The sequence below is a fragment of the Excalfactoria chinensis genome, chromosome 1, assembly GCF_039878825.1.
Source record: "Excalfactoria chinensis isolate bCotChi1 chromosome 1, bCotChi1.hap2, whole genome shotgun sequence".
NCBI lineage: Eukaryota > Metazoa > Chordata > Aves > Galliformes > Phasianidae > Excalfactoria > Excalfactoria chinensis.
In genome coordinates, this window is record NC_092825.1 from 175,784,936 (window position 1) to 175,801,408 (window position 16,473).

The window sequence follows — 16,473 nt, forward strand, 5'->3', positions numbered from 1 at the left end:
TTCCTGATTCCACAAAGACAGTTAAATCTGTAAGAATTTTGTTGTATTTCATTACACTTACACAGCTATCTGTTGGTAATACATGGAAGTTAACCCACTTTTACCATGGAACTTTTAAAAACTCTGAATATTTTTCTTATGAAGAATTTTCTCTTAACAGTCTAGAAAAAGCCAGAGATGGGAGAGTTGCTGTGTTTACGGAGATGAGAGGCATAAAATAAGTGCTTTTTTTTTTTTTTTTTACAATAAATGCATAAATAAAAATTTCCAGGTTCAAATCACAGTTTCATAGGAAGGTCTTAAGATGGAAGAATCCTCTGCAATGGAAGAAGATAAATTCCTCCATTTCTGTGGGTTACCTATTCCAATGCTTAACTGTTCTTTCAGTGAAGGATATCTTTCTTACATGCACAATGAGTTTCTCATGAAGCAACTTTGCCCCTTGTCTCCATCTTCTTCATAGTAGATAGCCATTGTAAACTGACTCTAATCAGCCCTGCTGCCACCTCTTTTTCTATGCAGCCCAGGATACTGCTCCTTTGGGGCTACAAGCATGCACTGCTGGCTCATATTCAACTTTTTACCCACCAAGACCTTCTCAAAGACCTTCTGAAGTCCTCAGCTGGGCTGCTTTCAAGGATTTCTTCTTCCAGTCTGTACGCAAACCTGGATTGTCTCAACTGAAGTGCTGCACCTTACTCTTGGCCTTTGTCTCATGGTTCCATTTTTTAAGTCTGTCCAGGTCCCTCTGGATCACACCCCTTCCTTCTGTTGTATCAACTGCACCATTTTGTCATCAGCAAACTTGCTGAGGGTGCGTTCAATCTCACTGTGTCATTGATAAATATATTAAAGAGTACCTGTCCAAAGACTGGTGAGGGATGTCACTCGTCACTGGTCTCACCTGGCTGTTGACTGCAACCCTCCAGCTGCAACCATCCACCCAATTTTCATCCCCTGAATAGTCCATCCTTCAGATCCATATCTCTCCAATTTGGAGATAAGGATGTGGTGTGGGACCATGTCAAAGGCCACTCCGATCACTCTGAACCTTCTTTTTTTTTTTTTTTTTTTTTTTTTTTTTCTTTTTTCTGGACTAAACACACGTTTTCTTGGATCTCTCTGTTTATGTCTGATTCTGTAACCAAATCATCTTGGTGACTCTTTGCTGGACCATCTGCACTTTTTCTTTCTCTTGAATGTGGGGAATTTAACACTGTGTTGCCCACATGATGGGTGTGTTTCTTCTGGTAAGATTTAGTAGCACAATAAGATTTTCTAGAACTTTCCAATGAACCCTCATATCTAGTTATAGGTATCAAAATAGGCTTCCTAGAGACTAAAGAGAGATAAATGCCATTTTTAATGTAGAAAGGAGTTCGTCCCAAGGTTAACATGAAGTATAATGGATTTGAACCTATTTCAGCTAGAGTCAAGAGTTGTTCAGCCGCTAACTGTAATGGAATGAGGGAGTGACAGGCAGTTTTATAGAAGGTGTGCCAAACTGGGATTTTTCATGTTTGTACCAAGAAAACCACTCAGTCTCCTGTGAAACATAGAGAACTGCAGGACAACCCAGAATGAAAGATCAGCTCCATCAAAGGCTCCTACAGAAGTCCCCAGGAAAACCAATGTATTTGTGGCTAGAACACTTCTTTCTAGCTGAGAGGAGACATATCTATTTTTATGTTGAGAATTGCTCTTATGTTTTTCTTCTGGAGGACAGTGAAAATTGCCATAGCAAATATAGATGTGGTTATATGACATTTGTCTGCAACCTTACCTTAATACTGTATTGTTGAAAGCTAAGACTTGCCTAAATAAGTATCCGAACTAAATGTTTGTAGGAAAACTTGAAAGATGACAGTTAACAAATCTTTGTAGTAATCAGTACTCTTAAAAAAGAATGATCTTCCTCTTCAGGAAGATTGAATGGCCAGTGGGGGCTTTTTAATCCTTGTTGTAGGTTAGGCAAGATGTAGAGAATACTAAAATATTACCTACTTCTTTTCTTCTCTATAAGGAGGGGTTTGAATGGATCCTCAAGCCCTGAGGCCAGTGGTTTCCCATTCCAGGTTTATCTGAGATTGATTTCGTGCTGGAAATGGTTGAAAAAATGTCCTCACAAACTTGGTAGATGATTGAGGCTTTGGTGCTTGGCTTCCCTGAGCCTCTTATTTATAATACAGATATGTTCCATGGATTTCAGCTTTCTCTTGGTGTTTGTATTTGTCTTTAGCAGGAGGAAACAGAGATAGAAGTGTCATTGATTGAGTGCTGAATTCATGATAGACCTTAGATCAGTTGTTAGCAGATTCTAGGGAAGATGTTAAAATGCAGTAGTGTCTTTTGTCAAAGAGAAATGAATAGTGCTGGTTTATAGAAGGAAAGTGAAGAATCCTTGAGAAATAATGGTTGTCCTGTTCATGTGTGAAATCATTTGGTGTCTCAGCAGAAATTGTCCATCCACTGAGTTTGAGCTCTCCCTGTGGCTAACAAGGAGTCAAACTGAGGTGACTCCTTAGACCTTTGACGTGGCATGACTGGAAGTTTCTAGATATCATGGTGTAAATAAGATTGTAAATAACAATTCCTTTGTTTATAATTACATTTAAGTATTCCTGACATGAAGCCATAGGTGCAAAGTGAGAGCATAGCGTCTGCAACGTGATTTGATTGTGCATCGTGCAATCTGATGTTCTTCCTTTGCAGACTCTTAAGCTCTTGTAAATGGCATCAAAATCTCAGTTTTAGCATAAAATAAAGCAACAGCTGTGTGAAAATGATCAGCTTGAATTAGGAGCCCTGACACTGAAGAAACAGAAATCTCTGAACGGAAAGATGTTTCATTAAATGCCTTGATGTAGGGATGGTGGGGCAGTTCCTGATGTTGAATGGTAAGGGTAGGAGGGGGATGTACTTTTGTACTGCTCTAACCTTAGTTGTTACCACTGCTGAGTAATGCTTAGGAGGTGGTTGTTTCAAGTTGTACCTCCAGGCAAACCCTGTAAACAGGTGAAAGGTTTAAAACTGAGTGGAGGAACCATACTGGTGCTAGACCTGCTTTATAAAGGGAGTAGCTGCTGATAGGGCTCCTCAGGAATGACCTATTTACAACAGATTCTGTCTTAACAACTGTATTTTGAATGTGTTTATTTTTTTTACTTTCTTGTTACTTGGAATTGGTCCTTAATATATTTAATATTTTTAGTGCCCTACAGATTCCAAAGCAACGTTTGGGGTCCACCTTAAAGTAGTAGGAGACTGGACAGGTACGTAGAAAAACAATTCCTTTCAGAGACCAATATCTTGATTCAAACTTTCTGGCTTCAGCATAGTTCTGCTCAATCACAGCACACTTTCACTAGAGAACATTTATGCTTGTTTTCTCAAAGATGTTCTTACTGCATTCTTGATGCAACCTTTGCTTTATTGAGATGTGAATTTCTCCAGATAGCATGTTTCTTCAACTACTAACAGATGTTCTGATCACAGTTTAATGATTTGCAGTCATCCTCAAGCTTCTGCCTCTTTTTCTTATTATTTTGGTAGCCTGCTGCCCTTGTACAGTGCCTCTGTACATAGCAGAGACTGCAGAAATGCTGAAATGTGCAGCTCTCAGATAAGAGGATTTTAGTGCCAGCGATCTGAATGGCTGCCAGGTTAATTAACACCCATGGAACACTGAGATTACAGGTTGCTTTCATGTTCTTCCACGCTCTTCCATTGCTCTCTGAATGTCCTCCAGACCAAAGGTGTAAACCGAGATTCCCTGCAGAGGAAAACGTTAATTTCCTGCTCCCTATACAGTTATACACAAGTGGTAGTTGTCATCATTGCTTGGCAGCTGACTTTCTTTTTGCTTAGCATAGCATTTCCTTGTAAGGAAGATAAATAAACAACACCATCTTGTTCATTTCCTACGAAGCAATGTTTTCCGTGTTAATTTGTTTTGGCTTGTGTTTTTGTGGAATGGAGTCAAACTAAACCCTGAAACGGATTAGACAGTTCAGGGAAAGTAAGTGCATCAGTGTCTGTTCAAGTTGCTGGTCCAAGTGCGTACTCAGCTGTGGAAGTATCTGAAACTTTAAAAGGAAAAGGTTGAGAGGGTAATGCCATTTGTACATATGATCACCCCAGTTTTCTGTCCTGTCTTAAAATACAAGTTATTGGTCAGACAGTGGCAGAGTATGGGCCTAACTGGTCTTCGTTCTGCCTCAGTAAGCTGTTTTTGTACGCTCCTACTACCTGGGTTGGGACAGGACAGTATGAACCCCAGAGAAGTGCTAGATTGAGTTTTCCAAGTGAAGAAGTGGCATCTTTTAAGTCTCTCCCTCAGTGCTGTGAATTGCTCTTTAATAGTATTCAAATGTCTTTCTTCCAGCTCAGTATCTATATTCTCCATTATGAAGCAGGTCTGCCTAAGTAGGGCTGTGGAAATTGACCTAAGTAGAACTCAGAATACTGTTACAATACAAGGAGCATTTGTTGTGATATAGCTACACAGGGATATCTCCCCCTGGGTCAAACGTGCTGTCAGGAAGCAGGCTGTTTACCCTGCATCTCTACCAGACAACCCTCTTCTCACTCATTCCCTTAAGCCCTCTAACAATTAATGGTCTCTAATCCTCTGACTGTTGGAGGAGAATACTGAAGATGTACTAAGACATTTGCCATGTTCCTTATAATCTTTCTTAATCATATTTTAATGGCTGCTCCCAGAGACAGGATATTGGGCTGGGAGAGTTTTTATGCAGCATTCTGTCATTTAAGCTCCTCTCACAACATATTCCCTCAGCCTTTATCCTATTTATTCAGATTCTCTATGTGTCACATTTTCACTTTCCTGACAGTTTATGCATGATACCAAAGAGAGTTAGCAATTTATTTTAGAGATCTCAATTACAGGCTTAAATTAAAGAGATGCAAGAAGAGTGCAGATACGGTGTGAAGTACAGGGAAGAACCAGTTCATTTGAGATGTTGCTCTCCTCACTGAGTTCAGTTTCTGCTGCCTGCACCTGAAAGATATACAGAAAGAACTACTGCCTTCCATTAGATGTAAGGACATGAGCTGGGGCTGAAAGCACAGTGCTGGCAAATCAATTCTGTAAGTTATGTTTCAGGTCAAGTCTCTGACACTGAGTCTCGTGTTTTGAAAATTGAATAGAATACCTTGTGGCCTTAGTGATTGTATTTTGTCAGCTGGGAAAGCAACTGTGTGTCAAGAGGAAAGATAAGGGGTAATAGAGTTATCAGCTACTGGTGAGATGTGGCTGTTAAATAATGCCAATTATTGTCCATATCCCAGTGCATGTAACTGTAGATATCCAGTGACTTGGAAGAAGAGGCTTCTGAAAAAAAAGCAGTCCCTTTAGAATTATTATTTTTCTTTTTGCACAGGAACACATACATAGTGGGTTTTAAGGCAGTATATATAATTATTTGCTTTTTAAAGCCATGATTTGAATATCACAAAACGTGGGACAGAAGAAGTAGGGGAGAAAGGACGAATCTTCAGAAACTGTATCTCTAAGACCTTCGCAAAGCTAAGAGTAATCAAGATCCCCTAAGTGATGTATTTCTTGCTTTATTGAAATCAAATGGAGGTGTCTGAACTCAGAACACTTGAGAACCTGCGCTTCTCAGAAGCACTGTGTATATTTCCAATATAAATCTGAGATCTGTCATTTATTGTCTGTGTTATGGTAGAATTAGTAAATGTATTGTGTTCAACATTCACGTTTGTTACAGAAAATAGAGATACACAGGCAGTGATATTCCTGTAATGTGGTCTTAGATGCCTGTGTAGATTCCTTCCTGTGGACTGCTTCTCTTGGCTTCTTATGTAGGCTTCTGACCTATTGCTGTGTCTGTTTCTGGAGACAAACCAAGCCCCAAGCATGCCTTTTTCTCTTCACTGATTTTAAAGAAAGTCAAGTTATGCATCTTTACTTTAGAGCTAGTTTTGCTAATTGAAAGTTCGTTGTGAGTTTTTCAAATATGCAGATTCCTGACATGTTTTTTCCACCTTTTGCTGTGCTCAGTGGATCTTGTGCGTAGCTCCTACAAACCTGCTAAAGAATGATAATGTAATTATTGCTATTTCAGACACGTGCTTATGTAAGTCATAGAATCATAGAACGGCTTGAGTTGGAAGGGATCTTTAAAGGTCATCTCGTTAAACCCTTCTGCACAGGAACATCTGCAGGTTGTGCAGAGCCCCATCCAGTCTGGCCTTAAGTGTCTCCAGGGATGGGGTATCCACCACCTCTCTGGGCATCTCTGTACTCACTGTGTGTTTCTGGTGGCTGATGTCTGGTAATGGCAAATGTGAAGCCATGCAGCTTGGACTAGCACTCATTCTGAGCTACACCAGCATGTCTTACAGTGCAGCTGCCCAGCAGGTAGTGCTGGTGGGTGATGGCTTTAAACCTCGCAGATCACTGGTGTCTCTGCAAGGGTTTCTGTATGAATCTGTAATGAGATCTGTAGATGAGCTAATTAGCTGATTTTGCCATTAATGACTTCTAAACACCTATTCTGTTCTGCTTCTCTCATATCTTTTTGGTCACCTTTTTCTCAGTCAGCTTTGAGAAATTTGGAGTCTTAGTATTTACGAAAGGATTTTAAGTTGTTTTTTCCTCACTTGACGCCTTGTTTGTCCTAGCATTGTCACCTGTCAGGGTGTGCTTCTGCTCTTCTCACTGCTGCCTCAAGTGCCACTTGTTTACTCTGAAAGCTGACATTCCATCTGACACCTCTGGAGGGAAAAGGAGAGAACCTACAGACTGTGCTTGATGTGTCCAGCCTCTCAAGAGCAGTGAAAACACAGCAATGCAAGACAGTGTGTCTCATTTACTGGCCATACTTCAGGGTGCTAGACAGAAAGTGGTATTGACGGTGTTGAAATGACTGGCTTTTGAAGCCATGCAACATGTTTTTGTGGGGAAACAAGCAGGCAGCACTAAGAAGTGTTGCGGTGAACTGCATGATTTAAGGCATTAAAACATTGCTGTTATGCTGCAGGCTGTTTCTGGTACAAATTGAGACGGGATTGTGTTTAAAACACTGCTGCTGTTCTGTCCTCTGCAGTCATTTTTATCTTGTAATGAAATCATCCTGCTGCTCAGGTGGTTATGATCCTGGAGAATATTTGCACAACCTGTCCACCATTCTAAGCATCAAGATATCAATTATGAAAGCCCCATAATAGCACTTCAATACGACCCATTAAATCTTATACTTCCATGCACTCAGCTTAGTAAACACTGTGGCAACAGGAGGTGCTGAGCTAGAATCACAACAGATCTGTGGGAGATGCTCCAAAAGCAATGACTCCTATTTTATTATGCTGGCCCACAATGTCAGAGGTGGATGCTGGTGGCATGGCAGCAGAGGTTGTCCCTCCCCACCAGTATTCCACTGCATTTGTTTGCTGTGTGACAGATGGCAGCAGAGGAGCAGTCTGACAAAATGGCATCTGACATGGAAGTGTGTATGAAGCAAAGGTGTGTGATTGAGTTCCTCCGTGTGCAAAGAATGGCACCCACTGATATTCATGGGTGCTCTCTGAGTATTGCTGGAAAGCCAAACAGTGGTGGTTGTGATGTGAGAAATAAGTTGTACACTGAACAGCCATGTTCAGCCATACTTGTGAACTTAAGTTTATAGCTTTCTTCGTCATCCATGACTATATTGAGAAATTGTGTTTTATATCTGAGAATTTGCTCTGGGAAACAGTGCTGTTGTGCTCTTTCTTTCTGTTGTAGTTTCCATAAGAAACATTACTTTTGGAGAGACCTATTTATTTTAGCGCATTCATCTTCAGTATTGTAGAAAACTATGTCTCATCAGAAAATAGGTATCTTATCTTAACTCTTCTTGTTGGAGATGAGGGTAGGCAGGGTCACAGGGTCCTTGAGGTTATGAATTTTTATCAGATACTGTCATGGTCTTTTTTTTTTTTTCTGGAAGATCCAAGTTTGGAGAAGGTATTTCAGGAAAAAAATATATAATTCAGTTGAAAACAACAGTGACACACTGGAACAGGTTGCCCAAGGAGGTTGTGGATGCCCCATCCCTGGAGGCATTCAAGGTCAGGCTGGATGTGCCTCTGGGCAGCCTGGTCTGGTGGTTGGTGACCCTGCATGTATCAGAGGGGTTGGAACTAGATGATCATTGTGGTCCTTTTCAACCCAGGCCATTCTAAGATTCTATGATTCTTTTCTCAGAACATGGCAAATGTATGAAAACATGGATCTTGTTTAACCCTCTGTAAACTCAAATCTCAGCAAGGGATTCTTATTTTTAAGCAGGCATAATTTGTAATGCAGTTGTTTGATCTAAGGTCCCTTCCAACTCGCACGATACTGTGATACTGTGACCTGTTGGCGATAGACTAAGGATTTTTTGACTCCTCTCCAGATGCAAATAAACATGCCTTCTAATTGGCTCTGAAGGAGGCATAATCTAAACTTCCTGGACAGCGAGATTTTGTCATATCTTTGTGGACTATCTTAATTACCCTCATAAGACCTTGAAGCTCCTAATACAGAGAAGATCTGAAGCTCAATGCGCATTGTTACCCTTACCTGGTGTAAGAGCTAGCAAAGAAATATTATTTAGTAATGCAGGGAATAGTTGGGAAGACACTGAAATAGTGGATCACTCTGACAGTATCAGCCATATTCGTAGTGGATCTTATTTCACGGAGTAGTGTGAAGCAGAAGGTGATAAGAAGGAATAATATGACTACAGAGTCTGCCAGCAGGATGTGAGAGTGTTGGCCTGGGGTCACTGTCATTGCTACCAAGTTTCTCTAAAGCTATCTAGTCACTTCTAATGAGCAGTTGCTCACCTTGCTTCCTATTACCCCCAGCTCTGTTTGATTTGGGCTTTCCTCATTCCGTAGAAACATGAATTTTGTTGTGTTCAGTTATTTCATGGGATTCCTGGCAGGGTGTAAAGGTGTTAATGTTGTGGTAGTGTTGTTTATTCCGGAAAGCTGAAGGCAGAGATGGAAGAGATGTTATTTTTTTCTCTTATGTTTTATGACTGCTAATTCTTATCTTCTCAGTGAATCCTACTTGTGCTTCTAAAGAAGATTTCAGAATTGAGTGCTTAAGAGGTTTAATTGTGTATCTTTTACATAATTTGATATTAGTAATAAAAGTAGTACTGTTACATTACTGGGAGGTTAAAATACCTTAACAATATAATTAGCTAAAGTGTGCTAGAAAGAATACTAGTTCTATTCTTCAGTGCTGTTAGCATTCATTATCTTTTTATTTATGCATGTAAACAGCTCATTAAAGGCAGGATTAGGGGAATGGAGGAAAAGGAAGATAACAGATTCAGTTCACTGGCTGCGTGCTGAAAGCCCCTTTTCCCCGAATAAAGAGTTACTGCTGAAAGAACATGTCTGAAGTTTTGACTCCAGCTGAGGACTGTTGAACACTTGAACTGCAGCAGACAGAATACCAAACCCAGTATAACTTACATCGGCTCTGATTTAAGCAGTCTGTGACTTTTTTTCTTCATGGAGAAGAAAATCAAGTTTGTTAGGACAGAAGGTTGCCTTGAAGTTTCTGTATGTGTAACTCCCTGTTACTGAGCTCCTGCTCTGGGGCTCACTAGCATGTAACAACCGATGGGAATTAAATGAATGTAGTGAAAACAGAAAAAAGACAACGCACACTTCACCTTGAAAATAGAGTTACAGAATAGGAAGGCTCCAAGAGATGTATGTGAGTGGGCTTCCATGCAAATTTTTGCTATAATAATCTGTGTTTCTTTGCAGTGTTTGATTTGTTGAGAAGACAGAGTTGCTATTCTAGAGTTGCCAGTTCTTTGGATGCATGCATATGGGGGTCTCATTCTTGTGGTAGTTTCTGTGCAGAGAATCAGGGCTGCTTCAGACGCTTAATATGTGAAGTCTAGCTGGACTTCATGGTTCCTTTGTATGAGCACCTTTAACAGACATGTAATGGTTTCCAAAGGAATGGGAGAATTGACAAAAATGCCAGCTTTTCATGCATGCACTACCCTGAGGCTGTAGCCCACTTGCTTGGATGCCTCTCAGGTTTTGCTGAGCAATGCCTTCCAGACCAACTTCTTGTTTGTTCTCAGTTCAGTGAAGCTTCTCCCTCAGGGCAGATGAAAAATGCAAACACATTTCAGACTTGAAAATGGGAGCTATCACAATTGTTAGTTAAAATATCTTAAAATTAGATTGAAGAGGCCTATTTCTGGCACCCTTTCCTAACAGACTGTGAAAGTGCTGTAGTTAATTAGGAAAATAGTGTTTCAAATTGGGAATGTCAAAAGAACTGGAATAACTGCTGTAGAAATTGCTGATGTCTGTAAACTTCCTGAGCAGAAGGGGCAGTTACCTATATGTGCTCCCAGTTCCTGCATGATGCTTTACTCTTCAGAAGAACTCTTCAGAAGAAGCAAATTCTGCTTTGGTTCCCTCTAGCCCCTGGCAACTCAGCTTTCCATTGTCACACACATTTCCATGTTGCTCCATCTAGACTTTGACTTTTGCATGTGTGTTGATTCTCTGCTTCACCAGGCAGTAGCTGAAGAGTTTTTCTATGTGGCACACAGCCTGTGATCCAAGAATTTTTGAGGAGTATCTTGTAACCACAACTCTTCTCTATCCCAGCCTTCCCCAGGAGATTTATCCCATTCAATCATAAAGGTTATAAAAAACCTGTCACCACCCAACTATATAATTACCAACGTCGGAAATAAGATTCCTGTGGATAAAAATGAGTGTGACAGCCTCAGAAATATTACTTACCATTCTTCCTTTACCAGCCAAACCTCAGAACATGCACTGAAAGCGCTGTCCTGACCCTGGGCCAACAGCAGGTTTACATACTTGGCAGTATAGGTGTTTTGGCTTCTGCAGTAAACAGAACAGAAAGGTTTACTTTACAAGGATTATAGCTATGCTTTTTTGTACAAGCTTAAACCACGTACTAAGCCACATGCCAAGCAGAGCTCTGTACTGGGCTATGAACTTTGTGTCCCTTTGTGTCAGAAGAGTGCAGAAGAGAGATGTGGGAGCTCATTCCTAATGGGGATGGAATGAAACTGCCAGTGCCATCCATTTCTTAATAAAAAGAAATCCTTTTGTGACTGTCAGTCCACTGAATCCATTTGTAACTAAAACCTGCTTTTTATCTCTCAGGCTTTGCCAGGGAGCAAAGCAAAAATGCCTTAAACTCTGTATAGAGCATGAGATGCTATGGTTCATGAGTGAAATTTGAAATGACTCCTGTTACGTGCTGAATGTGACATTCCCAAATGAGACAAATGGCTCAATCATCTAATTATTAACTCATGTGCTTCAAGGAGAGTTTGTAGGAGGGAATTCATAGGCTGGGATTCCCTTAGCCAAAATGTAAATAGGATTGCAGTGTTGTGCAGTGGGATGTGCGAAGCAGAGTGTGCCTTCTTGTTCATTAAGGACGTGCTGGTGTGAAAGGCAGCAGCTGAAGGCAGGGTGCAGCCTGTATATTTTTCACTGACATTGTAACCCACAATTCTGCAGCTCAGCCTTAGTGCTCTTCCTCTTTATTTAGACCACTTTGTGCTATATATAGGAGTAAAGTCATGGAGCTTGCTTAAAAAAGGATATTGTGATGCTTTTTATTTATATTGTTCATGACATTCGTACCAGATTAGCCCAGAGTACTCTGTAGTGGAATAATATTCCATGAGGTGCAAGTTTTGCAGAGAGAGGTAATATCTTATATTAGATCAGCTGAAATAGTCAGAAAAAAAACTGTCAGGCCTTCAGGCATGCAGAACCTTCAGCAGGTTTGACGAAGAGGCAGAAAAGTGCAAGCAAACAGCAGGGAATACAATAATATTTCCTCTTATTTTTATGGGTTTTTTTTTGTTGTTTTTTTCTGGGGGGGGGGGGGAGGGGTTGAGAAATATGAGCAGGACTTGGTAAATAAATAGCAGATGCCCTCCTTCACCCCGTAGTTTTTTAGAAGCTGATTTACAGTTTCCATGAGAAATATTATTTGTTTTTCCAAAAACTCAGCTTGCCAAAAACACCGTCTCGAGGCCAAAAATATCATTTGTAAATGCTGTCCCCACTGCCTGTTAGGATTTGTATGTCTCCAGCTTTCCGTATCTTCTGTTGGCTGAGTTCCTGATTTCACAGAATCCTAGAATTATTTGAGTTGGAAGAGACTTTTAAAGGCCATTTAGTCCAGCTCCCCTGCAACAAAAAGGGACACCTACAGCTCCATCAGGGTGCTATAGGATATATTTGCAATAATGTGCTGTGCTCTCTCTCTCCAGGAGGGGAAGGCACTTACATCATGGCAGATACAGTTGGATTGGCAACTCTAAGTGGGGAAAGAGAGAGACACGAGTGGACTCTACTGTCATTGTGATTCGCATGAAATACTAAATGTTATTTATATGACCATGGGTACACTTCTTTTTCCTTCCAGCATTTAGATATGTAGATATATAGATATTCACCTGTTATTATTTGCTTTTTTTTTTTTTTTTTCCCTCTCTTAAAATCTCATGATGTTATCTTTAGTGAAGTTTGGATTCAAAATGTTTGACCATCTAGAGAGAGTAAAATTCAGACATTGCTTTATGCAAAGTATTGTTGTGTGCCTGGTAATTTGAGAGAAGCCTGTATGGTGGACAGTGTTGATAAACTGTTCGGATCTGTGACTTATTTTTAAGCTATAACATTTAAGTGTTGCTGCACTAAATGCTGTGGTCATGGGGATGGGGGAAGGGTGAGAAAAGGGGTATGAATCCAAATAGTTATGTTGCTGTTTGTTGGACAACCGAGGGCTCAGGAAGGGAGTTTACAGAAGGCTGTGGGCCCATTTTTCAGCATTGAAAGAGGGATTTGGGCTTGAGGAGGAGTTCCAGTGGTCTTTAGCTGGTTGAGGTTTGCTGAAATGGCTGCTGTGACAATTAGCACGCAGTTAGCACACCTAGATCCTCTGAGAAGCCTCTTCTTGTAAGAGCAAATGAAATAAACCAGCGGGCAATTTGTGTTCTTCATTGCAGGAAACAGTGTTAAATTCCATCCCTTCACATAAATTTAACATATTCCCTTACTCACTGTGGGCACTGTAAGTGCTGTTTCCTCAAGGAAGATGCCAGACACCCACGTGGTTTTGGAGATGAAGCTGAGATGCTTTGCTGTGCTCTGCTAAGTGGCTGCTGGCAGCCTTGACAGCACAGGGCTTTCCCTCGAGGATTTCACTCGCGCTGTGTGAATATCTCTGCAGCTCAGCTGTAACAGGTTTAAAAACAGAAAAATCTGTAATTAAAGGAACAAGTTTTTGTAACTTCATTTTTCTTTATGTTTGCATTTTTATTTATTTATTTTTTGTGTGTGACAAGCTGAAGGGATTATGCTAATTGTGCCCTGTTATTAACAAGCATGGCAAATGGAGTTTTTTCTCTGTGCAGCTTCCAAATAAAGTAGCATTCCATTAATCCAAAAACCAGTATAGCAGTAATTTAAAAGCCTCACATATCTCTCAAGGCAAATGTACCACCATTTCTGCATGCAGAGGGCTTTATTACAGAAAATGAAGAAACACCTTGGAATTCCGTGGCAGAGGATGTGGAAGGGATGAAGAGGTTTAGGTGGACAACTGGACAAGTATGTCAAAGAGAATCCAAGGGCTTAATAGAAAATCATGTAAAGATTAGCTTTTTAAAGGCATATCCTCGGGAGCTTGGCAGTGCTGTATAGTACTGAAGTAATTGTACAGTTGAAGAGGAGCTCATTTCAGTGATAAAATTCTGTGTAGGTTTTTAAAGGTTGGGGTTTCTCTAGTTTCTGTATCAGATTACAGATTACAAAGAGAGAATGAGCTGAGCCTCCCTGCCTGTAAGTACTTTGAGAGTTTTTTTCTTTGGTGAGTATAAGGGTATTTTACATCAAGTAAAAGACTTACAGATAAAGAGTGGTAGAGCTATTGCCTCATCATTTCTTGTGGCGCACTGTAAAAGAGCAAAGTGCATCACTAATGAAAAAAGAGCTGGTTGAGCCTCCCTGCATTGAGTCACGGAGTTCAGACAGGAAGGAACAGCCCTTCACAGCCAAAGGGAGCAATTGTAGGACTCACTGCTATAAAATTCAGTGCAGATAACATTTCTTTCATAGCATGTATTTATAATGATATTTTGAGGTTAAAGTTGCCTTCTACTATGTTCTGGAATAAACAATCCTGTGAAGGAAATGCTCTTCAAGTATGGCACATCTGAGAAAAAAAATATATATATATTGATTAGGACACTGGTTTTGAACTCCAGAGGTCTACCAAATCCCCAGCTCTGCTAGGGGGCTGCTGTATAACTCACAGGATTTCTGACAGCATTGAGCTCTAAGACTGCTTAACGTGGCACTTGCTTTACTTCAGAAATTCTGACCATTAATAAGTCACAGGTCAGAGTAAAATATTGGACGTTTTGGTTTTATCCCATCTTGTCACTCATCATATTTTTATAGCCCTTCACACTGGCAAAGGCATCTCCCTAAATGCTTTTTTTTTTTTTTTTTAAAAAAAAAAAAGCACTGAGGAAGTACTTATGACAGTATTTCCAAATTTACAGACCTTGAGAACAAGACAGATTAGTGGGTCTCAAATCATTTCTAATGCTGTTGGCAGTTTTAAGAAAGCTGACCTAATTATATTTTTTATAGCTCCAAGGCACTGAGGAGGTGTCCATAACTCAGAAGGTTCCAGAGTAATCAGCACTTTGCAAAACAAGAGGCAGATGTTTTTAGGCAGAAATTATAGAGTTTACAGATGCCCATGTAGTGAAAGATGGAGCTGAGATTTGTGTCTCCAATGACAGCAGAAACCCAAGGTTAATTACAGAAACATGTCTGCTAAATTTTCAAAGGTATAATTATATAGAGAGATCTTTTGGTAGACCAAGAGATTTCTGGACTGCAGTGTTCTGTGCTTTACAACTGATAACACTACTTTGTTTTTCCAGTTCCATTTCTGTATTGTGAGGGTGGCAGAACACTGGAATGAGCTTCCTGGAGAAGTGGCTGAGGTCTTATGCCTTTCAGTTCAGGCAACATTTAGATAATACACTTCAAGTTTTTGGTTAGCCTTGAAGAGGTCAGACTGTTGAACTTGATGATTTCTGAAGGTCCCTTCCACCAGAGCTGTTCTATCTTCATTTTTTGACATTCCCCTGTCCCCTATATCTCCCACCTTTGAATGTCTTGGAAGATGTGATTTGTGGGTTGTTTGCTTTTGTTTGTTCGTTTCTTATTGTAATTTGAAAAGCATTCCCTTTGTGTGCGTTAGGCTTCTGAAATACTGTTGTAGAAGCATCAAGCGTATGTCTTGTCTCTCACCACCCCCCTCATTCCATTGCTGGATTGTCCTTAAAGACAATGGTGTCATTTGTACCAATTTGACTTTCGAGCTGTGTGCTCATGTGTAATAGAGAATATCATAGTCTTGAAAGGTGAATCCTGTACATAATGATCCAATGCAGAAATTAATCCTAAAGAGTTCTATTCAGTGTGCCCTTTCTCTTACGAAGATATATAGGATGTACTGGAATAAGTTGTATGTGAGGTGAGGTAGAATACTACCATATAAGCATATGTGTTGCCATGGAAAAATGGATAAATTCATATGGTGAAAAGAAAACACATCTGCCTGGGAAATTTGCCATAGGGCAGGAAAAGAAAAAAAAAAAAAAAAATAGAGTTGACTTTAACTAAAACAGGATCCAGTAGGAGGGCTGTATAAGCCAATTTCAGATGCTTTGGCTGCTTTCACTCCCAATACTGGCCAGCAGTGTCACATCGCTATTTGAAATATTTTCAAGGCTGAGTTGTGGAATGCAGCCAGCAGGCCTAGGCCAAGGAGAAAGGGCAGAACCCTTAGAAGTCAGAGAACAGAGGTTGGTGGTGGAATAGAGCTCCCAGCCTGGATGCAGGCAGAACACTGGTGTGGAACACGTCTGCTCCCTACTTGAGATGAGTTTTGTCTCTCCCAAATTACAGGCTCTTGCAACATTTGCTAGGCCAATCTGACACACTTAAATGTACTGTAATGTTAACTGAGACTGTCTCTCCCAGTGTTTTCCATTGCTTTCTCACCTGGTTCTACATGATAAAAACAAATAGATCAGGCACCAAGAAGACATTTTACTAATCAAATTCTTCATTGTGGTGGCTTAAACCATGTACTGATGATCAAAATATTCAAGCCACAGAGGGAGGTCAGTGTTTGCCATTGAAAATGTCCTCTCACTCCTCCACCAGGCATATACTAAGGCTACTGTTGTTCATAGGAAGCCTATTTATAAAGAGTTCCTGGAGTGGCACCAGTGGTATGCAGTGTATTGCCATGTGTAAAGGGACTGGTGATAAAAAAAAATCTCTGCCTCTTCTTGAAAGTTGAGAAAGAGGTAAATAACAACAGTGGGA

The 16,473-nt window shown here is 40.4% G+C and overlaps 1 protein-coding gene across 1 annotated transcript in view; it reads left to right on the plus strand.

The window, feature by feature from the left end:
• Positions 1-16,473, plus strand: part of NOX4 (NADPH oxidase 4) — a 99,382-nt gene that overhangs the window by 44,354 nt on the left and 38,555 nt on the right. The window contains exon 12 of the mRNA XM_072326836.1: positions 3,212-3,272. Within this exon, the coding sequence (XP_072182937.1) occupies positions 3,212-3,272 (61 nt within the window). The remainder of the gene's footprint in view (positions 1-3,211; positions 3,273-16,473) is intronic.